We start from the raw sequence: 24,711 nt of genomic DNA, 5'->3' as shown, positions 1-24,711 counted from the left end.
GATTTAAATGAAGAAAAATTGAGTTAAGGACTTGAGCAATGCCAGGTAAATCTTCTAGTCCAAAATAAACATCAAATGAGCACTGTACACTTTGTATGCTGTGTTCTAACTGAAATCAATACATTTGAAAATGTGGAAACATCCAAAATACTTAACTACATGGTATTCTATCAACAGCACAATTGTGATTTTTTTAATTGCATGATTAATCATGATTTGTTTTTTAATTGCTGTGGCAACCCTAATTTAAATCAGAAAGTGGCCAATGCCCCATGCTGCAGAAGGTGGCGAACCCTTCCCCTCCACACCCTTCCCTCCCGAAGCGTCTGCCAATCTGAACTGGAAAAAAATTCCTTCCTGATCAGTTGAACCAGGGGTATATCAGCAAAACAACCAGCCAGAGACCCGGGAAAGAATTCTCTCTAATAATTCATGCAAATCAAAGCAGTCTCCTTTCTCATTGATAAGAACTAGTACCTCCCACTCCATATGATTTCAATGTTGCACTTTGCAAGCTCATCTTAGACTTCTGCCCTGGAACTATCTCCCTCCTCACAATACCATTAGAAGAACTGTGATTAGTTTAGTGAGGTTTTCCCCCCATTTAGTAGCAAAAGAATATAAAAAATTCAGCACATCTTTAACTGTGGCTTTTAATTACTGATCTTTATTTTTAGAAGTTAGCAATTACATTCAAGTACCCAATTATGTAAAGTGCATAACCAAGAAACACTTTTCAGCTTGCATTGCTGATTTAAACATTTCAAATGTAATGTCAGATGACAATAAGCACTTTTCTTTTAAAAACAGCACTAGGGCTGCATCTAGATTGGCATGATTTTCTGGAAATGCTTTTAACGGAAAAGTTTTCCGTTAAAAGCATTTTCAGAACAGAGCATCTAGATTGGCACGGATGCTTTTCCACAAAAGCACTTTTTGCGGAAAAACATCCGTGCTAATCTAGACGCGCTTTTCCGCAAAAAAAGCCCCGATCGCCATTTTCGCGATCAGGGCTTTTTTGAGGAAAACAAATCTGTGCTGTCTACACTGGCCCTTTTGCGCAAAAGCTTTGCGCAAAAGGGACTTTTGCCTGAATGGGAGCAGCATAGTATTTCCGCAAGAAGCACTGATTTCTTACAGTAGGAAGTCAGTGCTTTTGCGGAAATTCAAGTGGCCAGTGTAGACAGCTGGCAAGTTTTTCTGGAAAAGCGGCTGATTTTCCGGAAAAACTGGCCAGTCTTGACACAACCTAGGAGTTTAAATCATCTTGTGAAGGGAGGAAGTAAATCAATGTAATCATGTCTGAATATTGGTGATAACAGAGCAGAATTTTTGGAAGACTTCATAATTGATCACTAACTTCCAGCAGCTACCCTTCAAGCGATCTGTAAACACCATCCCTCTCATTTCTGGTCATCATCGGGGCCTATTATGACAACCCTCCACCATTTCTTCCATAATAACTGTTTCAAGGTTCTCTCTATGCCTAATGTGACCAAAATACATTAGTTTGCAACTGAAGCTAGTATAGAAGGGAAATGATTGTACAATACAAAAAATATGTCTTTGCACAGTTAAAAGAACTACGGACTAATGAAGAATGTTACTGATATTCACGTAGAGTTAACAATAAAAAATACATGTGCCAAAAATCAGTCCTATATTACAGTAGTAAGATAATATTTAATAAGCTTATTTTGTAATTCAGAAAAATGCTGATTTTTAAAAGTCACAAAATAAGCCAAGATTAAATAAAAATGCTGTAGAGTTAAGGATGGAATGGTCAGATTTTATTTAAAAATTATTAGTTTTGGCAGCCAGTTCAGCTCTTCTGTACCTTTAATTTCATCATTCTCATTTATAAAGAGAAATCTTATTCATTAGTGGATCAACTTGTATACAATTCTATCTACTCTGCCCAAATGTGTTTACTTGAGAAAACACAGGATTTTTAAAATTAAACACACATACATATGGTATGTATGCAAGGTACATACATACCAAGGTACATATGGGCACATTAAATAAGCCCTAAAGGAAAATTATAACCTGAATATAATAGGTCAAGCTATTGATGAAATAGTAGTTTAACCATTTAAAAAAATTATTTGCATTGTTGCTATTGTTGATTTAATCAGTAATAGAATTAATCAATCTCAGGATGATTCCTTAAGAATTTTAAAATTAGATGTGTGTGTGTGTATACACATGCACACAGAGAAAGTGCGTGTACATGTGTTGAAAAAATTGTTCCATGTGCATCAACATTTAGTTGTCTAGGCAACTGTATAGCTCTCTTTTAAAAAAGCAAGACCCACATGAACTTCGTCTTTCTGAATTACAGCCCTGGTCCTTTGGTTCCACATGAGTAATTTTACACATGTGTCCCATGGAATCCAGGGAGATTATTAATATGCATACATGCATATGAATAGGGGCTTGTATTTTTAAGGGCAAGACTGGCTAAATTGCACAGTCTTTTTTCCTCTGGCATTCATGCACCTTAGCTTTGAAGCAGGCACCAATCTCTTTTCCTTCTACCCCAAAGTATTTCAGTAAACAGTGCACATAAGTTTATACTCCAAGTCAACTGTGTCTAAAATTACTAAATAAATTCCATTAAATACACTGCTGAAACCATATGCATTTGTACACTGTAAATTATTCACTATCATTGGAGAATGCAGAGTCAGATATTGTACTTCACTTCCCTGGGTATTCAAATACTGCTGCAGCTCCCATACCAGTTCCAATGCACATGGATACAACACCATAGGCTCTGGAACAAAACAAGTTAGTGTGTGGTTAGAAACAGTAACTAGTTCTACATTGCCTGAAAAAAGTAGCCAATAAAGTTAACTTATACTGCTCACAACCTGAAGGTTGGCTTTGATACACAAAGATTCTAATTCAGAAACAGTCTCTGGTCCTTATTTCCCTGAAGTGGGAAAGAGGCATTCAAGATTTTCCTCAGACAACTCTCACATATCCCACAACATTACAGCTACATCTGCTCTCCTGGCAGTAGCACACTCCAAAGAACTGTGCCACTCAGCCATCAAAGCAGATAAAGTAATAGGAGGAATGTGGGTTTGAGTGGATAAGACTTCAGACTCTGCTTTGACTGACATTATGTTGAGAGAGAAACTCACCCTGCAATATGAAGGAGTGGGATCAGTTAAAAATGACTGACAAGAAAACCATACCCCTCTTCCTCCATGACTCTTCAGGAAGCTCAGCTATAATCTACTCCAGGTGTACTGTGAATCTGTTGTGATGTTCATCAGAACTTGTGGGGGTAATAAACTATCTGTAAATCCACCAGGAAACCCTAAATTAAGTTACTCTACTCTTTGAAAGCACCTGAGTTGCTTACTCAACTCATTAAGCAATTAATAGCCTGCCATCTCCTACTATCCTCCAGTAGGCAATGACAGAAACATGAACCCTCCATTTTAAGGACAGAACATCACAAGCTTGGATTCTTAACCCTTTACAGAAAGAGCTATTTACCACATCATTTTTAATGCTCACCTTTTCCCTCTTCGCTTCAGTTCATTGAGTAAAGTGACAACTTGACGAGCCCCAGTACAGCCTAGTGGGTGCCCCAATGCAATAGCTCCTCCAAGGGGATTGACCTTCTCCACTGGGATCCCCAGTTTCTCAACACAATAAACAGCCTAGAAAGACATAACAAGAATGACCGTATGAAATTAGTCACCTGTGTGTCAGTTTTCAGTATGTATCCCATACTGAGGAGCAACCTGAATTAAAATACGAATGGCCATACCAAGTCAGATCAGTGTCCAACGTCAGCTGCTTCAGAGGGAACAAACAGAACAGGGCAATTTATCGAGTGGTTCATCCTGTTGTCCAGTCCCAGCTTCTGGGAATCAGAGATTTAGGGACACCTAGATCATGGGGTTGCATCCCTGACCATCTTAGCCAATAGCCATTGATGGACCTATCCTCTTTAAAATTCCCTCTTTCTTAAACCAAGTCACACTTTTGGCCTTTACAACATCTTCTGGCAATGAGTTCAACAGGTTGACTATATCTTGCATGAAGAATTATTTCCTTTTGTTTGTTCTAAACTACATCCCATTTCATTAGTTTAACTGGTAAACTGATTAAATGGGGATAAACAGCAGAGCCATTCCAGCCACAGCAAGGCTGAAGCAGCCCGCCCTGCTTCTGGCGGGAGCTGCTCCAGTTGGGCTGAAGTGTCCCTGCCAGCAGTGCACCTAGCCTGGGCCAGGTGGGGACTGCATGGGCTGGACTCAGGCACACTGCCTGTGGCGCACTAGGCTGGGCCCACTGCAGGCATGGGCTGCTCCAGCAGACTGGAGTGCCCCTGCCCACAGTGAGCACTGCAGGGCTGCAGCAGCCCTCTTCTCGTGGCAGGCAGGGGACTGACACAGCCCCTGCTGGTTAACCAGTAAGCATTATCCACTAACTATTCATATCCCTATTTTAAACCTGCTGCATATTAGATCCGCTGGTTCTTGCGTTATGTGAGGGGATAAACAACATTTAATTATTCACTTGCTCCATCATTAATGGTTTTATAGACCTCTATCGTACTCCCCCGTTAGTCGTCTCTTTTCTAAGCCAAGTTGTCCCAGCCTTTTTAATTGACCCTCACTGGAGCATTTCTGTATACAAGGGAAAACATGACATTCAGATTTTGCCACTCCAGATAAGTACTTCAATAAATTTAGTCGCTGAGCCCATGTTAGTCGCTGAGCCCATGATTTGTGTTAAATACTTAAGAGTGAAGATAGTAGGCCTGTGTCATGATCATGAGGGTTAGCCAGCAGCCTGGGGACTAAGGGGTTAACTGTACCTAACTCAGGTAGAGTTGGCCAATAGGAATGTAGGTAGGAATTTCAAACTAGGACAAAAGGAATTTTTGGGTTTCCCTCTTTTTGTGTCTCGGGTAGTTTCTCTCCAGCTATTGAAGGGGACAGGATGTCTCCCTCTAAGAAAATACTCTTCACAATCTGTAAGTAGGATAAAGTTTAGATAAATCGTTAGGTTTTATTGTTTTATGGTTTGAGAAATGGGATCTGATGTTTTGGCTCTCCTTTGTAACTAAGTTCTAGGCCCATGGAGTTTCTCCATGAATATATTATTTTGTTACTTTTCCATCTAGTTATTATGCTTGCAACAGGAATATTATGGTGATAAAAGTTTTCTCTCTTCTTTTTATTAACCTGGTATTGATTAATGGATGTGTCCTGGTCTGTACTTTAGGGTTGACATTTCCCAAGTGATCTCTCCCCTGATTTTTCACATTAATACCTGGCTGGTGGCAGCAGAGATTTTATCCCCAAAATCTAAGTTATTAAGATTTCGGGGGGGAAGTTTTATACCAAAGCCTGGTAGATAAGGTTTTGGGGTACTTTTTCTGACCCCCACTCCTGCATTTATCATGCCAGAGTGGGGAAGGAGCCATGACAGCCTGTCTTACATGCATCTCCATGGAATACGCTGGAACTACATTGTGGACCAAGACACGCGGGGAACTGAGCTGGGCTAATACATTTATAAATTCACCTTTATAAAATAAGCCATAAATAAAATTAGGGAGACACACTTAAGTTTGGTTTCTGAAGTAGAAGATACTACAGTGGAGATTCCATTTTTATCAAACATCCCTCTTATTAGATATTTCATGAACAGGATACATTTACATGGGAAGCACACCAATGTTGATAATATCCATAGTGATACTGAATTTTACATGCCAGCATGTATACAAAATTCTAAAAAGGCAAAAAAAAAGTATCAAGCTGTGCAATCTTTACTGCACAAATTTAGTTTGGTTTTAATTAGCAGTATTTCAAACTATGCTAGCAAATATACAGTCATATATTTTTAATAGAAAAATCTTAGTAATGTGAGAACTCCCCGGGGGGCTGGCCTCACTGCTGCATGCTGAGTTTCCTGGCCTCGCCAGGCAGCCCCACTGCTACGTGCCAATGGATGCTGCTGCTGGGCTCCCTGGACTCACTGGGGGGGGCCCCGCAGGACTCCACCAACCCTCTACTGGGACACTCTAGTCCTGCAAATCCATGTCGAACCACGGATGTTGCCAGACCAGAGATTCCTGGTTAACAGGTTAAACTGTATTGGGTCTGTAATATTTGAAACAAACCCAGATTGTTACATTTACTAATGCAACCAATATGAAATTCTGCTCAGCCACTAAGTAACCTAGAACGCAATATTAAATAAAATGGGCAGTCTCACCTGACTAGCAAAGGCTTCATTAATTTCATATATATCAATATCATTCATAGTCAAACCTGCGTGTTAGAGAGAGACCAGAAGTTAAAGGAAGATTTGATAACTCAAAAATAGTGTCTGAAAGAAAATATGCCTCAAAAGGCTTTCAGTGAAACATTTGCACTTCCCCCTTATAAAGGACATACATGCAATTGCAGCATATCAAAAGGTCATAAAACTTAAAATTATGCCTAATTATTTATCACTACTAGTCCTTTGGATCAGATATAAACAAAATTCCCTTCCATCCTTATGATAGAAATTAAAGACCTTAGGATATTTTCAGAGAGAATGTAAGAGCAAAGGAACTGCTGTTAAAATTTGCCTAATTTCTGCAATAGCCATTTTCAAACTCATTCTGTAAAGTGCTGCGAGACTCCTGGAGTATGAAAAGAATTGTAGAAACAGCTCAAAGTGTAACAGAACAAGAAACATGATACCTTACCAGCTTTCTCCAAAGCTACTGGAATGGCATAGGCTGGCCCTATACCCATGACATCAGGTGGGACTCCAACCACAGCATAAGATTTTAACACTCCTAGGACTGGAAGCCCCAATTGTACTGCTTTAGAGCGTTTTGCCAGTAGAACTGCAGCAGCTCCATCACTGACCTGACTAGAGTTACCTGTTGGGAGATATTTTGCTTACAGTATCATTTTGCTTGGGCATGTTTAGTTACCAGTAATGCAGGCGAATCTGAGAGGATAACAAAATGACTAACATCACATGCCAAAAGAACATGGATTCAAAATTAACTATTCATATACTGAGTGTGCTTACCAGCTGTAGTGGAGCCATCTTCCTTGAAGGCAGGCTTCAGTTTAGCCAAGCCTTCCAGAGTTGTACTAGGTCTGATTCCTTCATCTTGGATTACAATGATGGTTTTCTGATTGCCTTGGTCATCCTTAACAGTGGTCCTCACTGGAACAATTTCATTTTTAAACAATCCCATCTGCTGAGCTCTTGCAGCTCTATTAAGTATAGAATGCATGAGGGGTTAAAAACCTGGAACAGGATTGTACCAACCCTAGGCTCTGCCCCAGGCCCTGCCACCACTCAATCTCTTCCCTTAAGGCCCTCACTCCTTTCCGTCTTCTCCCCCAAGCCTGTCAAATCCTCGCTCCTTCTCCCACCCCTTCTCCCCAAACCTCCTGCATGCCTAGAAACATCTGATTACAGTGGGAGGGAGATGCATGGGTGGATGGAGAGGTGCCGACCAGTGGGCCTGCTGGCAGGCAGGAGATGCTGGGGAGTGGAAGGGTAAAAGCTGAGGGAGGCCGCAGACATATTACTGTGGGTCTTTGACAATGTACATTGGTAAATTCTGGCTCCCTCTCAGGCTCAGGTTGGCTACCCCTGATTTAAGCTAAAGAAAGGATAAGTTACTAGAGACTGGACAGAGCTCATATGAAGCAAAATACCAAAGCAGTGACGGCCAGTTACACTCACAAGTTTATGGCATCTCTAGAAGTAAGTGTCTGCACCTATTATTTCCCTTCCAGAAATATCTTCTCCTACCACAGCATTTGACTTCAGTCCAAGAAGATCTCAAACTATCTAGCTAAAGCCAGCATAAGCACATTTAACTGCATTTTGGTTTTCACAGAAACCATGAAAAGCTGTGACCCATCTGGATGGCGAGGAATATAGAAAGCCTGATCTCAACTACAGATACTCTTATCATTCTAGATTAAGTTTTCTAGCACAGGAGGCTTAATGGGGACATGGATTAGCATTCATGTTCCACTCTGTCTTGCTTGAGTTGGGAAAGCTAATGATCCAACCAATTGATCAAATTTAGTGATGAATCCTTGTCACATGCCAACTGAGGTATGTTGTACATATACTAAGTAGAAGAAGGTTTAGTGATGTGACTCCCATTACAGATCAGAAGTTACAGAAACCCCCACCTCCAGGAACCTTCTTCTTTTAGCTGTCACCTATTTATAGCTCACTATATTGCTGTCATTTGAAATGTTAAGTTTTAAGCCTTTACCACAACAACAAAAAACTGTGAATAGGAAAGTTTTCTCTGTAGAAATTAAGCATTTTATAATTTCCATGTAATTTTATTTCAACCCCACATAAATAAAACCCATATATTTACTTTTGCTGAGAAGCCATGGCAAAGTCATCTTGCTTCTTTCGGGAAATGCCAAATCTTTCTGCCACATTTTCTGAGGTTATTCTGGGGAAAATATACCACCGGTATTCAATAAAACAGAAGTCTATTAAAATTCAATTTGCAATCCAAGACCAGCAGAGAGGAAAGAGTACAAACTCTACTCTCAATCTGCCTGAACCATCCCTCTTTGGACTTAATGTTTTGCAGTACCATATGACAGAACAACACCACCTTTCAAATCCACTTACTTGCTCTCCTAATGAAGCAAAAGCTTCTAATTCATCCTTTAGTAGGAAGGGGAGTGCTGAGGTAGCCCCTAATATGATTTTGGCTGCATCTTTGCAATAGAAAATAATGGAAACTGCAGGTTGTTGAAATATAGAAAAATGTCTAGAAACACTAAAAACATAAAATCTGCAGATCCGAGCCCCTCAAAATGTTCTCTCGTTCCTGCTTATTAAGCAATGAAGACAGCTTTCAAAGGTCTGGATTCCTATCAGTCCTCACACAATTAATCTTCTACCATAACCACTGGAAACAGCTAAAGTGCATAGACTTCAGCAGTGGATTTAGAAGTTAACCATTGAAGAAAGTGAGTTTGAGAGAAGTTCAGTACCTTTTTAAATATAACAAAACATTGTCTTATGAAATAGAGTCTAGAAAATCATATAAGTTCTAGGAAGAAAAATGATACATACCCCATAGGAATAAGGCAATCTCTGGCTTTACTATTGTCTATCATACGTGAACTAACATCACCAGGGGAGCCTACATTTCTGAGAGACATTGTTTCCACTCTGAAGAGGAAGAAAAAAGTTAGAATTCACTACCATTGTTTGCCTTAGAAGAACTCATGCAAATTTAGTACCATTAGTACAGTCAAAAGCTCAGAATCCTAATAAAAACTTTGTATATCATACTGCAGAAGCAACAAGCAGCATGTATTTGACCTGTACACCACTCTGGTTTCAATCAGCAACATAAATGTGAAACAATAAAACCACCTCCATACAGATTAAGCAGGTGATGAGCAACCAAGGCTAGTGAGTGGGCCACATGAGTGGGCTTTCATTTCAGTGGGTCGCAAGATTGTCATAACTAAGATGATGTCCCAGGATAGGGTAATTTTGTTAACTGTGTTTGCATACCTGGAATTTGTGGGGTGTGCTAACTGAACTGTAGTAGTGTCTTCCAGGCCACTTGGAGCAATGGGCCACATGCAGCCCTCAGGCCATAGGCTGCCCACCACTAGATTAAGCTGTTTGTTATTTTTCTAGGGCAGATTATCACAGTCAATTAATTTAATCTAGTGTTTTCACAGCCTGGAATTAAAGTTTACTGTTGTTCTAGGAGCACTTCTCTGCAGTAAACATAATGGGAAAGCAAAATTTTCTGGGAAGGAGTTTCCACTGGTAAAATATAAACAAGCAATAAAAATGCAAGAGTTACTGCTTAAAAAAAGCTGGCTAGAAGCCTAACAGGGTAAGTGCTAAGCAGAACACTACAGGTTTCATGTGAGTGGTGTCATTTGTCTTATGTTGCACAGTTTAAACAAGAAAGAATTACTGTCCAACAGAAAAATCAGAGGCTGTCTAATAAGTGAATTAATAGATTAAGAACTGAAAATATCTACAGCATGATTATGAAGCCATTTATTACACTAATGAGTTAACATAAAATTAAACAAAGCCATGAGTCCTGAACTGGGATAAAGATTTGCTTTTATACCCCATTCCATTCACATACCTATTTTCCAGACATATTATTTACATACCAACATAAGGCAAGCAGGAAGACAAGTCCCCCACACCAAAAAGCCTACAATTTACAGGTCTGTTTCTGAACCTTCACTCTGAGTAGTATCTTATTCCTTAAATGGAATTCACTGAAACTACTCAAAGTAAGGATGGAAAAACTCAGGCTCTAAATTAAAAAGAAATACAAATGAGCAGGATTTAAGTAAAGGGTGACAAGAGGGAAGGGAATACTGCACATAAAGAGATCAGCACATAAAAGCTGTTTTTTGTACCATTTGTTCATTAAAATCCCTAAACACAAGATGAGAAGGGACCATCATGATCAACCAGCCTGACCTGTGTAACAGACCAAAGAATTTCACTCAGTGATTCCTACACTGAGCCCAATAACTTGTGGAGCAGAAGGTGAAAGGGCTGGATCCAGTGCCATGAACTATCCCTTTAAATTGCATTAGCACAGTGAGCACTTTGAGATTATCCAGGAAATTGAGACACTTCTTGGAACAAACATGGATTACATGTTTGTTGAGACACTTCCTGGAACAAACATGGATTACATTTTAATTAGCCTAGGCTTATCGGGTAGTCGAGTTAACAACCTGCATTGGAGAAGCAGTAACCGGTGCTGCGGGGAGCTGGCTTAAAAGCAGCAGTGCAGGACCTGGTGTGAGCCCCGACTGAATCAGTCCCGGCTCATGCCAGGTCCACCTGGCTCTTACTGCATTTAAAAGGCACAGGCGCAGGGTGCGACCTAGCATGAGCCAGGGCTACTTCAAACCAGGTTTGTGCTGGGTCCCGGATCTAGCCTCGCTGCAGTCTGCAATTTAAATGTAGTAGGAGCCAGGCTGCCTGCACGCCCGGCTCCTACTATAGGTTGAGCCTCTCTCATCCAGCACCTTTGGGACCAGACTGGTTCTAAATGAATTTTCAGGACCACGGGAAGTCAGGAATATTACCTACACTTCCACTGCTCACTGTGCTTTTAGAGGACATTTAGGGTTAAATTAGAGCTAAATAACAGCACAGAACATTGAGAACTAGGACTGATGGCTGTAAACACACTTTATGGGGCTGCAGGAAACTTGGCCACATCCATGAAAAGTGGTCATCCAGCTAACTAAAATCATTCTGGATGATGGATGTTTCTGGATAAGAGAGTTCTGGAAGAGAGAGCTTCAACCTATACATTTAAATTGCAGAGCCACAGAGGCCCCTTATCAACTAATCGTGTACTTGATACAGATTATATTTGGTACATAATAAGTCATTTACTTGCTACTTAACATCCTTAATTTGAATGAAGAGAGTGTGCCATGTCTGGCCAGTACACAGAGCAGTTCCTGGTACATACCATTTGCTCTGCACACATCTATGAGACTAACTTGTTACCTTGCTATACTATTTACTTCACAGCAGTCCTAAGAAGAATAGTGACTACTTCTCTTATCTGAGAGTACATCTACACAACAGCTAAGGGGTGCAATTCCCAGCTCAAGCAAACATCCACATGCTAGCTTGGCTCAAGTTAGCAGCAAGTGAGCCACAGCCTGTGCTGCCTTGGCCATCTGTGCATGAAGGTCCAATGGGATTGTGTGTGTCAGGTGGCAAGCCAAGTTGCCCTTGCCACAGAGTTTTTTTTAGCAGACTAGCACAACAAAGTTAGTACATATATATCTATCCTAGTTGAGAATTACGCTACCTAGCTACAGTGCAAACATACCCTAACACTCATAAATCTTTAATTAAACTGAGATTTTCAAAGATGTTGAATTACAAAAGTAACAATTAGTATAACAGATTGTCACTGTGGGCTACAAAGCAATCTCCCTATTGATTTCAGTTAGTAACCTACACCAGATTTGAAATTTTGCAGAAAAATGTACACTCACTACTTTAATCTAAAAGATTTTGCTTTTGTATAATTCAGACTGTGGCATACGTTTTCTTGAGAAACAAGAAACCAAGTGCCCTGCTTGAGACACCTGGTTTTCAGGAGATGGATTCTCATAACTTCTGAGTCTGGCCTCCTTAAAGCATCTTCTATGAGGTACTCAAAATCACCAGTCACTTTTTAAGTCAAGAGAATCTCACACTCTGCTCGTCCATTCTGTAATAGGGGGAAAATGCCTAACTCAAGTGAGTTCTAAAGTTTGTATGGAGAGCACTTTGAGATTATCATATTAGAAATGTTACCGAAGAAAAAGTACTATCAAGAAGTCTACAGGAGTAGAAATATTCTTACCCACAGGCCAAACCAATGTCATAAGACCCATTTCTGATGCCACCTGGAACAAAAGTAGTGTGTAAACATTTTTACCACCATTTGGAATCAATATTTGTTCAGCGCCTTGTTCTTGGAATAAACTAGCTCACTCTTTTTCTAAAATAGATGATAATTTTCAGAGAATATTTTTTTTGAGTACAGGCAGTCCCCGACTTACGCGGATCCGACTTATGTCGGATCCGCACTTACGAACGGGGCTTTCTCGCCCCGGAGGTCGGGGCAAGAAAGCCCCGTTCGTAAGCTGCTCCGGTGCACCTGGTCTGCTGGAGACCGTCTCCAGCAGACCAGGGGCACCGGGCGGGTTCCCGTGCTTCTGAGGCTTTGCCAGAGCAAAGCCTCAGAGGCGCGGGGAACCGCCGCTGCTGCCGCTTCAGTCTGGGTGCCTGTGGTCTGCTGGGGACGGTCCCCAGCAGACCACAGGCACCCGGACTGAAGCCGCAGCAACGAGAGGGTCCCGCGCCTCTGCCGCTTCAGTCTGGGTGCCTGTGGTCTGCTGGGGACCGTCCCCAGCAGACCACAGGCACCCAGACTGAAGCGGCAGCAGCGGCGGTTCCCCGCGCCTCTGAAGCTTTGCTCTGGCAAAGCCTCAGAGGCGCGGGATCCCGCTGCCGTTGCAGCTCTGCTCCCCGTGTCCCTGGTCTGCTGGGGGGGGGGGGGGGCCGCAGCTAGTGTGCTCCCCCGCCCCCCCCCAGTAGACCAGGCTTTTGTTTTGGACTCTGGGGCAGAGCAGCTGGGGCGCTGCCGATTGGTCCTGCAGCGCCCGCTCTGGGCACTACTGGACCAACCCGGCAGCACCCCAGCTGCTCTGCCCCAGGTCCTGATTCAGCCGCTGCTGGTCAGTTTCAGCAGCGGCTGAATCAGGACGCCTGGGGCAGAGCAGATGGGGTGCTGCTGGGTTGGTCCAGTAGCACCGAGGAGTGGCGCTACTGGAGCAACCCAGCAGCACCCCAGCTGCTCTGCCCCAGGCGTCCCCAAGTCAGCTTCTGCTGAAACTGACCAGCGCTGACTACAGGAAGCCCCAGGCAGAGTTGCTCTGCCCCGGGCTTCCTGGAATCAGCTGCTGATCAGTTTCAGCAGCAGCTGACTTGGGGACGCCTGGGGTTCTTAAGTTGATTCTGTATGTAAGTCAGAACTGGCGGTCAGTTTCAGCAGTGTCTGAATCTGGACGCCAGTTCCGACTTACATACAGATTCAACTTAAGAACAAACCTACAGTCCCTATCTTGTACGTAACCCGGGGACTGCCTGTATATTGAATTTCTTTTGCTAGCACAGAGTAGAATTATTAGCTCTTCACAAAAAGCTTCTTCCAGATGTAAAAGCTATATAAACTTCATTTAGATACAAAATAAGTATCGGAATTAATTAGGGTTACCATATTTGAATTTCAAAAAAGAAGACACCCCTGAGAGGGAGTGTATCTGTATCAGTATCTACCCACTCACATTGTATTAACGTGACACATTAATACATGAGTTGGTAGATACTGATACAGATACACTCCCTCTCAGGGGTGTCCTCTGTTTTGTAGTTCAAATATGGTAACCCTAAATTAATAAGGAAAAGAGAATTAAGGATCAAATAATTAATCACCATCAAAAAAGGGAAAATTCTGATTCTCTGCTCATAAGAAAGATAATTATGTGCTTACCAGCTATATTGATCACAGCTTGCAACCCAGAGGAACACTGTCTGTTAACACAAGATATGGGTACAGTCTCTGGAAAACCACTAGAACAAAAGACATGATATATAAGACATGGAATGAAAGACATTACACACAAAAATACAACAAATTTAAAAAGAAAGCTAATTTCTTAAACTACCTTTATTTCAATGACTTCTAACAATGACAGAAATTTCTATTGTCAGACTGCTCTGATTAAGGCCATGCCTATGCTACATAGTTAAGTTGACTTAAATTATGTTAATGATCATATACCAGTGTAATTACATCACTCACACATGTTCACACAATTTTCCCCATTTCAGTGGAGAACATCCACAATAGGTGCTGCTCCAGTCTGGGGATGCAGGCTCAGGGCTGTAGCAGAGGTTAAGGGAATGTGGATTGGATAAATGGATGGTAAGATGGATAGAAAGATGGCTAGAAGGCCGGGCCTAGCAGGTAGTGATCAACGGCTCGAAGTCAGGATGGCGGTCGGTTTCTAGCGGAGTGCCCCAAGGTTCGGTTCTAGGACCAGATTTGTTCAATATCTTTATTAATGACCTGGATGAGGGGATGGATTGCACCCTCAGCAAGTTTGCGGATGACACTAAGCTAGGGGGAGAGGTAGATACGCTGGAGAGCAGAGATAGGGTCCAGAGTGACTTAGACAAATTGGAGGACTGGGCCACAAGTAATCTGATGAGGTTCAACAAGGACAAGTGTAGAGTCCTGCACTTGGGACGGAAGAATCCCAAGCATAGTTACAAGCTGGGGACCAACCAGTTAAGTAGTAGTTCTGCAGAAAAGGACCTGGGGGTTACAGTGGATGAGAAGCTGGATATGACTCAATAGTGTGCCCTTGTAGCCAAGAAGGCTAATCGCATATTAGGTTGCATTAAGAGGAGCATTGCCAGCAGATCCAGAGATGTCATTTTTCCCCGTTATTTGGCTTTGGTGAGGCCACATCTGGAGTATTGTGTCCAGTTCTGGGCCCCCCAATACAAAAAGGATGTGGATGTATTGGAGAGGGTCCAGCAGAGGGCAACCAAATGATTAGGGGGCTGGAGCATATGACTTATGAGGAGAGGCTGAGGGACTTGGGTCTGTTTAGTCTGCAGAAGCGAAGAGTGAGGGGGGATTTGATAGCAGCCTTCAACTTCCTGAAGGGAGGTTCCAAAGAGGATGGAGAAAGGCTGTTCTCAGTAGTGACAGATGGCAGAACAAGGAGCAATGGTCTCAAGTTGTGGTGGGAGAGGTCCAGGTTGGCTATTAGGAAAAACTATTTCACTAGGAGGGTGGTGAATCATGGAATGGGTTACCTAGGGAAGTAGTGGAGTCTTCATCCCTAGAGGTGTTTAAGTCTCGGCTTGACAAAGCTCTGGCGGGGTTGATTTAGTTGGAATTGGTCCTGCCTAGAGCAGGGGGCTGGACTTGATGACCTTCTGAGGTCTCTTCCAGTTCTATGGTTCTATGATTCTATTATTCTAAGTTAGGGCTAATAACTAATTATATGAGAAGGGCAGCATTAACTTTTTATATTTGGGTATAAAAATGTATTTCAGAGGGAGAATTTTTGTTCGGTCTAGGGATGAATGGTAAGTCCTGTGGTCTACTGAGCTAGTCCATTGTTACGGGCATACATATATTAGTGGCCTAGTAAAGTCTAGAACCATGCTTCATCAACAATATACTAGCACCATGCTTCGTCAACAATAAACCTGGGTGGGTGCCTTTGTTCTAACGATGTTAAGGACTAGTCGACTATCCAAAAAGCAAATGCTTATCAGCTAGTCAGCTGACGAGTTGATTTCCACCTCTCCTTGCTGCCTCTATCAGGTAGAGGCAGCAAGGGGGTGGGGGGAAGGGGTATTTCAAAGCGGCAGCCTGTACAGGTAAGCTGGGGATCAGCTGTGCAGTGCTGCTGCTTTGAAACCCCAAGGTGACATTTCAAAGGGGCAGCTGCCACACAGCTGAACCGTGGCTCAGATGTGTGGCACTGCCCCTTTAAAATGCCGAAGCGCAGTGCAGCCCGGGATCAGCTAGAGACTGGCCAGCTGACCCCAGTTCCACATGGCACTTCCACAGAACCCCAGCTGACCCTGGGCTCCACATGGTATTTCAGTGGAACCCAGGGTCAGCTGGGAAGTCCCCAGCTGATCCCAGGTTCCACTGAAATACCATGTGGAGCCCAGGATCAGCTGGGGAGTCCCCCAACTGACCTCAGGTTCCCTGGCGCTGCCCATTGGAAATGCCGCCTCGGCATTTCAAAAGGGGCAGCTACTGCACAGCTGATCCCTGGCTCACCGTTTCAAAGGGGCAGCACCATACAGCTGAGCCTGGGATCAGCTGTGCGGCTGCCCCTTGGAAACACCGAAGCGGCATTTCCGCTGTATTCCGCTGAATTCTGTATTCTGCTGAAATGCCACACGGAACCCGGGGTCAGCCCAGGCTCTGTGCGGCATGCAGCGCAGTATGGAGCCTGGGGTCAGCGAGGGACTCTGAGTCCCCCGATTATCCCGGGCTCCATGGCTTTGAAATGCACAAGAGCCCCTGCTGGGGACTCTTGTACTTTTCAAAGCAAGCACACTCACGTGCAGCCCCGAGTTAGCAGGACTTCCCACTGGTCCCGGGCAGCATGTGGAGTTCCGCATTCCTCCTTTGAAATGTACCAGAGCCTCAACTGGGGCTCTGGTACATTTCAAAGGAGGAATGCGGAAGTGCCTATCAACTAGTCAATTAACCACAATTTAACATCCTTACATTGTTCCTTAATGAACGTAGTGGTCATTGGGCAAATCACTCAAGGTCTGCCATGCCAGCTGTCTGTACAGACCTAGGGCAAGCACATGGAGGAAATGGATACATACAGCCAAATATCTATCAAAATCGAACCACACTGGTGATCCCAACTGCTAAAGTTTAAGGTGTGAACATATGTGCATATGCATATTATTATAATCTAATCCAATGATACCGAGACTGAGGCTCTCATGTCACAAGTGGTTCTTTAATGTGTCTCCCATGGCTCTCTGAAGAGAGAGTTACTACAATAACAACTACACTAACACTAATAACTATTGAAAGAAACACAAGAATAAGCTCAACTAACTAATCTCCCTCATTCCTCAGACAGGAGGGGGGAACATAAGCTAACTCCGTCTGTGGCCGTGGATGGTTGGAAGGAAACTGGACTAGCTGGACCATGTTCAGCTGAGAGGCGGGAAGCAGCAGTCGCGCATGCACGGTCCGGTGGAGGGGCTACTGCTACTGAAAATCCTCCGGTTTGCGGCGCAAGGACGAGCCCAGCACCTCGAGTGGAGCACCCTCGAGGACACTACTCGACGAAGAAGCACATAATATTAACACATGGCATGATTTATTCATTTACCAGTCTTAAGTTATTAACCAATCAGAATGTGTGTATATGCTGCTATGAACCAATTGTAGTTGATAAAACAACAATACAGTAATTCCTCATTTAACACTATAGATGCGTTTCTGAAAATGTTCGTGCTAAGTGAAAACATGCTATGCAGAGTCAATTTTCCCATTAAAAATAATGGAAAAGGTGGGGGTTGCGTTTCACGTGGTGGTGGAAAAGTCAATTTTTTGTTGGTGCTGGGTCAACGTCAACATTCGATATCTAGCAACACAAGATAACTAGCAACACAAGTCGCAGCGGTATGTTAAAACACAAAGATAAACATGTGAGTGAGTGGAGGAATGCTGTGACCACATGTATTCATCCGCTCATGCATATTACCACTGTTTTCACCAACTTATACCGCCTCCCGAAGTAGTCTGCCATTTGATTATTTTTGTGTTATTTCGGGGACGGTCAAGTTATTCGAAAAAGTTCCCTAAAAAAATTGTGCTATTGCAAAAACGTTTTAAGCGGTCATGTGTTAAACAAGTAATTACTGTACTTGGTCAGTCATTTTGCTGAGAGAGAGAAGAATTTGCTCTTTTACGTAATTTTGACAGCCAATTTGGCACCCAACCCCTGAGGTCTAACCTCACCTGCCATCTAGTGAACCCCAGTAGGGAAAAGAGAATTCAGTCTTAACCTCTCTGTTATCACTATCAGTTGTGCTGGGGTAAAATATTGAGATAATGATCCACACGGTACTGGGAAAAGTCAACAAATCATTTCACAAGAGCCACTAAACTTCATTTGTATGGTAATGACTTAATTACTATCAACCCAACCTGAATTCACCTCTAGAGGTGAAAGGCTTTTCATCATTACTAATTTCCTTCTTGCCTTCCAGAATTATTTTTCTACTTCAGTTTTGCTAGTTTAGAAGTTGGTAATTACATGTAAGAGAATATATTAAAAGCTAACTATGTTGTGTAACAGATCTTGCTCTTTGCTGTCTGAAATGTGTGACAAAATAAATGGGGACTTTGAACTAGGAGTCAAGGTTTGACTTCTAGTTTAAAGATTAGGGGTATTAACTTTGGAAGGGTTTGAAATTCCCATCTCTACTTTTCTCTCAGTATCCAAGAGAACTCAGTGCCAGAGAGCACAATGAAAGGAGACTCACCCAAAGAGGAAGAAAATTTACCTTAGAAATTGAGCAACTCTTGCAGTGAAAGCCCCAGCTCCAGGCTGCAGCACATTCCCTGTGTGAAAATACATTAATTCCAACTGATTAGCTGTATTTCCTTTACCCTGGCTATTTAACATTGTGTAGACACAATCAGTTTTTCAGAAAAACTCTTAAATCAGAGCCTACCCCACTTACAGATGAGGAAACAACCCCCCAGCAGAGGATGCACTGGAATTTAATACTATTCTAGTGTAGCATTAACAACCTACTGATTTCAGACCTCTGCACAAATGGCATCCATTGGTCACAAAGAGCAATCTTGTTTTCAGAGTTGCCCAAGACCAGAAGCTTCAGTTCTGGATGGAAGGCTCACTTACCAACACAGATATCTCCCACTTTCTCAGGACTCAGATTGACATCCTTAAGGACAGCTGTCATAACAGCAGAGAGCAGCTCATCAGGAGTAGTATCCTGAAGGGAAAAACAGTACATTCTATGAATTATGCAGTGCTGTTGTAGTTGCATTGATCTCAGGATACTAGGCAGACGTGTCTGAGGGAATATATTTTATTGGACAAAATTCTGATAGTGAGAGAAACAATCTTTCAAGCAAAGAAGTGTGCAGTCAGAGGGGGTTTTATTTCTGTATCAAGGTATGTACTTTAGTAGCTGGCACCCGCTACTAAAGGTTAACCAGTTAGCCTGACCAGCACGCTTACCAGGGTAACCAGTTAACGGGACTCCAACCACTCTGCACCAGCCCTCAGATAACCAGTTAAATGATTAAAACTATGTCATTTATATCCAGAGAGAACCTGCTTCAGTACAGAAATAAAAACCCCTCCAATTGCACACCCCTAGTTGTCAGCTATCACCCCACACTGGAACCCACAGAAGGTATCATCAGACAATTACAACCCACACTCAATGGGGACTCCATCCTGAAAAAAAAAATCTTTCCTGAACCCCACCCTCTGATCTTCAAACAACCTACCAACCTCTCCAAAGCTCATTATCAGAAGCAAACTCTCCATAGGCACACAAACTCAAAGTGGCACCAGACCTTTCCCAAAACTGATGCAAACCTGAAGACATATCTCCACTGCTACAAAAATCAACACCCCGCACACCACATCTTTCAAGATCGATGGATCACAACATGTAGTATATTTCATCCAACACAATGAATGCCCCAATAACAACTGTGTAGGTTAAAGCAGACAATCCTATGCTCTCAAATGACCTTACAGGAAAATGATAAAACACAAAAACACCACTTCACCTGTAAATGACCACTTTTCACAAAGCAATCACTCTATATTTGATCTATTTTGAATCACATTTCAGGATTGAGAAGTCATCTCAGAGAGAAGATTGGAGATGAGTATATATGTATGTGCACCAAGATATACCTTGTACTAAAAATTATATAACAGCAATTAAGCAAGGAAATCTGTGTGGAAAAACTGCAACATAATTACCCCATAACAATTTTCTTTAAGTTATTCACAACTACAGGTGATCCCCGAGTTACAAATGCATTGACTAATGACCATTTGTCCTTACGACCAACCTCCCATTAAGCCGGTCCCCGAGTTACGAACGCGATCCGCACTTACAAACAGCTCGGTCCCATTTAAATGAATGGGGTCCAACTTATGAACAGATCGCGTTACGACCAAGTGTTTGGTACGTAACTCATTCGTAAGTCAGGGACTATCTGTATTCCAAAGGCTGACTGAAAAGTTTTATATGTGTATACACACTTTAAAACTTTGCTCATTAAGACATTTTATTTCACACTCGCCAGTGTTCCCTGTAAGCTGTATGCTTACGCAACCGCTCAGAAGAAATTCAGATGCCACCCAGCTAATTAGCAGAGCACAGAGAGGTTTTGTTTCTACTGGTGGTCCACATTCACAAATGCCTTGGTGCACATAAAATATTCTGAACAGGTGTGGAAAAAATCTACACATGGATAGAAAAGGTTAGAGGGAGCCAGGTCTCCCCCTTCCCTTTTAACATGGGCATAGTAGCCTAGGGCAAATGCAGAGCAGCAGCAGCATGGACATAATTTGGAGGTGGATGAAAGGGTGGACACTGGCATCCAAACTGCAAGCTTTGGGCCAAAATTTGGAGCAGTACTGTAAGGGGTTGCTGCCTCAGGCACAAAGTCCAAGTGACAGCAGGGGAGACTGTCATTGGGATCAGGAGGGACCCAGTGGGTGTAGCATGGGAGTGGAGGGATCTAGCTGAGGCAACTTGATAGCGAGAGCCTGGACGAAGTAGGTGGTTGCTGAGACCAGGTCAGTAACAAGAGCTATGCCAGAAGAGTCCTCCTTGCCCAGCTCCTTGCTGCATATGACCTTCCAAGAGCCTCCTGCTGCCTCTTGGGCAGAGACAGGGCTGCATCTTCCAGAAGAGTGCATTTGCAGACCCTCAGGAAGGGTCAGGAGGCTAGACCAGAGCCTGCATCCCTGAGTCCCATCTGCAGCTGGGTATCCTGGGACATGGTCCGAGAGGTGTTCTCAGCTCCCAGTCTCCATTCAAGGCAGATAGAGACTCCAGGGCTCCCCCACAGCAACTTGGACTCTGGACAGCTGTCAAAAATGCCCAATTCCAGCTTCTGACATGGCCAGGGCCTGAGGAGAATGGGCAGAAAAGGAGGATCAGGGAGCAAAGCCCAGGGGGAAAGGAAGAGGAGCAGGAGGTAAGGCCACAGTTTTGGTGCTGATGACCCCTCCCACCACATGCACACACAACTTGTACCCAGATTACAGTGCTGGGAAGCCCACAAATTGGTCAAGGCCCCTAATCCACCACTGGTGTGAATAACCCCCCCCCCCGCCCCCCCCCCAAAAAAAGATACAAGTTACTTCAATATAAGTGTTCAAGTGCAGAGCCCTATGCCAGCAGGAAAAATTCTCCCACCAACACAGCTCTCTTGTTCATGGAGATTATTTTATTATGTGGAGAGGAAAACTTCCCCCATTGGCATAGCATGTCTTCACCACAGATGCATGAGTACAGCTGCAGCGTTGTATACGCAGACATGTCCTCAACCAGGCACTGCACTTGCACAGAAAGCCACTTACACCAATATAATCACTTGCACACTTTTAACATCCACACAGCACCTCTACAATAGGCGTCTGCCCCCATGTAGCCAGCCTGGAGCAGAGGGAAGAGCCTGAAAACACAGTGTACGGGGTCACAACCTTGCCACGAATAATAATGCACAGCATGAAGCGCAGAGCCTCCTTTAAAGTGGGGGAAATGAGGGGACACAATACAAGACCAGACCAGACAAAGGAAAACACCTTTTGACAGGGGCCCTGTGCCTCAGCCCCAACCTCTGCTGCCCTGAATTTCCTTAGCACCCTCTCCTCAGCCACTACCTTCTGTTCCCCCAACACTCTACCCAACCCTCCCCCCTCAGTGCTCCCCTCAGCCCCCTACCCCAACCTCCCTCCACCTCCTGCCCTCTGCCCCCTACCTTAACTTCTCTCCTCCTCCTGCCCTCAGCCCCCTACCCCAAACTCCTCCTACCCTCAGCCCTCATCCCAACTCCCCACCTCCTTCCAGCCTCCTACCCCAACCTCCCTCCTCCTGCTCCTCCTCTCAGCCCCCTACCTCAACCCCCTCAGCCCCAACCCCAACCATACTCTACCCAACCCTCCCCCCTCAGCGCTCCCCTCAGCCCTCTACCCCAACCTCCTCCTCCTCCCAGCCCCCAATCCCAACCTCCCTCCTTCTCCTCCTCCTCCTCCCAGCTCCCTACCCCAACCTCCCTCCTCCTCCTCCTCCTCCCAGCCCCCACCTCAACCCCCTCCTCCTCCTTCTCTCAGCCCCTTACCCCAACCCCCTCCCCCCCTCAGCCTTCTACCCCAACCCCCTCCTCCTCCTTCTCTCAGCCCCTACCCCAACCCCCTCCCCCCTCAGCCTTCTACCCCAACCCCCTCCTCCTCCTCCCAGCCCCCTACCCCCTCCTCCTGCCCCCAGCCTCCTACCCCAACCCCCTCCTCCTCCTCCTGCCCTCAGCCTCCTACCCCAACCCCCTCCTCCTCCTCCTCCTCCTCCCAGCCCCCTACCCCTCCTCCTCCCTCTCAGCCTCCTACCCCAACCCCCTCCTCCTCCTCCCAGCCCCCTACCTCAACCCCTCCTCCTCCTTCTCCCAGCCCCTTACCCCAACCCCCTCCCTCCTCAGCCTCCTACCCCAACCCCCTCCTCCTCCTGCCCTCAGCCCCCTACCTCAACCCCCTCCTCCTCCTTCTCCCAGCCCCTTACCCCAACCCCCTCCCTCCTCAGCCTCCTACCCCAACCCCCTCCTCCTCCTGCCCTCAGCCCCCTACCTCAACCCCCTCCTCCTCCTTCTCCCAGCCCCCTACCCCAAGCCCCTCCCTCCTCCTCCTCCTACCCCAACCCCCTCCTCCTCCCAGCCCCCTCCCCCCTCAGCCTCCTACCCCAACCCCCTCCTCCCAGCCCCCTACCCTCTCCTCCTCCTGCCCTCAGCCTCCTCCTCCCAGCCCCTTACCCCAAGCCCCTCCCTCCTCCTCCTCCTACCCCAACCCCCTCCTCCTCCCAGCCCCCTCCCCCCTCAGCCTCCTACCCCAACCCCCTCCTCCCAGCCCCCTACCCTCTCCTCCTCCTGCCCTCAGCCTCCTCCTCCCAGCCCCTTACCCCAACCCCCTCCTCCTCCTCCTCCTCCCAGCCCCCTACCTCAACCCCCTCCTCCTCCTTCTCCCAGCCCCTTACCCCAACCCCCTCCTCCTCCTCCCAGCCCCCTACCCCAAGCCCCTCCCTCCTCCTCCTCCTACCCCAACCCCCTCCTCCTCCCAGCCCCCTCCCCCCTCAGCCTCCTACCCCAACCCCCTCCTCCCAGCCCCCTACCCCTCCTCCTCCTGCCCTCAGCCTCCTCCTCCCAGCCCCCTACCCCAAGCCCCTCCCTCCTCCTCCTCGTACCCCAACCCCCTCCTCCTCCCAGCCCCCTCCCCCCTCAGCCTCCTACCCCAACCCCCTCCTCCTCCTGCCCTCAGCCTCCTACCCCAACCCCCCCTCCCCTCAGGCCTCTGCCCCGCCGCAGCCCCTCGGGACAGCCCGGGCCGGGGTTACCTTGAAGCCGCCCCGCTTGGCTCTGGCGATGGGGGTCCGCAGCCCGTGCACCACCACCACATCGTCCAGCTCCCCGTCACGGCCGGGCGCCGTCGCTGACCCCGCGCACGGAGCCGCCCGCGGCGCCGGCCTCGCCGCCAGGTGCCCCAACACCACCGTTACCCGCTGCATCGCGCGCCCCGACAACTGCCCCGCGCGCCGACCCCGGAACCGCCAGTGGCTCCGCCCCCTGATTTGCATAACACGGCGCCCGGAAAACGTGCTACGGTCAGGGGCTGCGCACGCAGGAGACTACAAGCCCCAGGCTGCAGCGCGCCACAGCGAGTGGCCAGACTGGCGGCGCGTTGCATTCTGGGGCTGCTCTGGCCAGTCGGTTCAGTTCCCACGTAACCCTAGTCTACGTGCATCGGAGGCTGCAGCAAAGGGAGCCGCAAGCCCAGGGAGTCAGAGCCCCCCCCCCCTCCCGCCAGGCACAACCCGGAGCAGGGTGTCACAGCCAAGGGCCTGCTCGAGTTTGTTTTTGGAGTGGGGTGGTTTGCTTTAACATCCCATAATAGTGTCTAGGAGGGGCTCAACTCTCGTTTAAAGTCTGTATGATAGTTATAAAATATACGTTTCCATTTTCTATTAAATAAGGCTACGTCTACACTGGCGGCTTCTTGTGCAAAAACTTGCCGGGTGTCTACACTGCACGCGCATTCTTGCACAAGTAAAGTTACAGGCTAGCGTTGGAAAACGGGGCTTTTTCTGGAAGAGTTATTCCTCTCCCCACAAGGAATAAGCCCTCTTGCACAAGAGGGCAGTGTAGAGAGGCAACATGAATTTCTTGCGCAAGAAACCCCTTTGGCTAAAATGAGCTTTCTTGTGCAAGAAAGCGTCCACACTGCCATAGACACTCTTGCCTAAAAGCACATGCTAGTG

At 45.6% G+C, this 24,711-nt stretch overlaps 1 protein-coding gene across 1 annotated transcript; it reads right to left on the bottom strand.

The window, feature by feature from the left end:
- Positions 1-645: 645 nt before the first annotated feature.
- Positions 646-24,020, bottom strand: ACAA1 (acetyl-CoA acyltransferase 1). Its single transcript, XM_075922868.2, has 12 exons — positions 23,791-24,020; positions 19,056-19,149; positions 18,694-18,751; positions 14,108-14,187; positions 12,416-12,458; positions 9,115-9,213; positions 8,399-8,479; positions 7,072-7,262; positions 6,737-6,916; positions 6,256-6,311; positions 3,535-3,680; positions 646-2,779 (listed from the first exon to the last, which is right to left on the bottom strand). Exons 1-12 carry the CDS (start codon positions 23,959-23,961, stop codon positions 2,704-2,706), a joined length of 1,275 nt encoding a protein of 424 aa, XP_075778983.2. The 5' UTR covers positions 23,962-24,020; the 3' UTR covers positions 646-2,703.
- Between the last annotated feature and the right edge of the window lie 691 nt (positions 24,021-24,711).

This window comes from Pelodiscus sinensis, chromosome 2 (assembly GCF_052426305.1).
Source record: "Pelodiscus sinensis isolate ZL-2025 chromosome 2, ASM5242630v1, whole genome shotgun sequence".
Taxonomy (NCBI): Eukaryota; Metazoa; Chordata; order Testudines; family Trionychidae; genus Pelodiscus; species Pelodiscus sinensis.
This window is presented reverse-complemented; position numbering and strand designations above follow the sequence as displayed.

Excerpts from the sequence above, each read along its gene's own strand:
- ACAA1 (XM_075922868.2), bottom strand. The coding sequence starts at position 23,961 with ATGCAGCGGGTAACGGTGGTGTTGGGGCACCTGGCGGCGAGGCCGGCG. Across the intron at positions 12,459-14,107 it reads AGCTGTGATCAATATAGCTG|GTGGCATCAGAAATGGGTCT; the intron begins GTAAGCACATAA and ends CTTTTGTTCCAG. Across the intron at positions 3,681-6,255 it reads ATGAAGCCTTTGCTAGTCAG|GCTGTTTATTGTGTTGAGAA; the intron begins GTGAGACTGCCC and ends ATGTCTTTCTAG.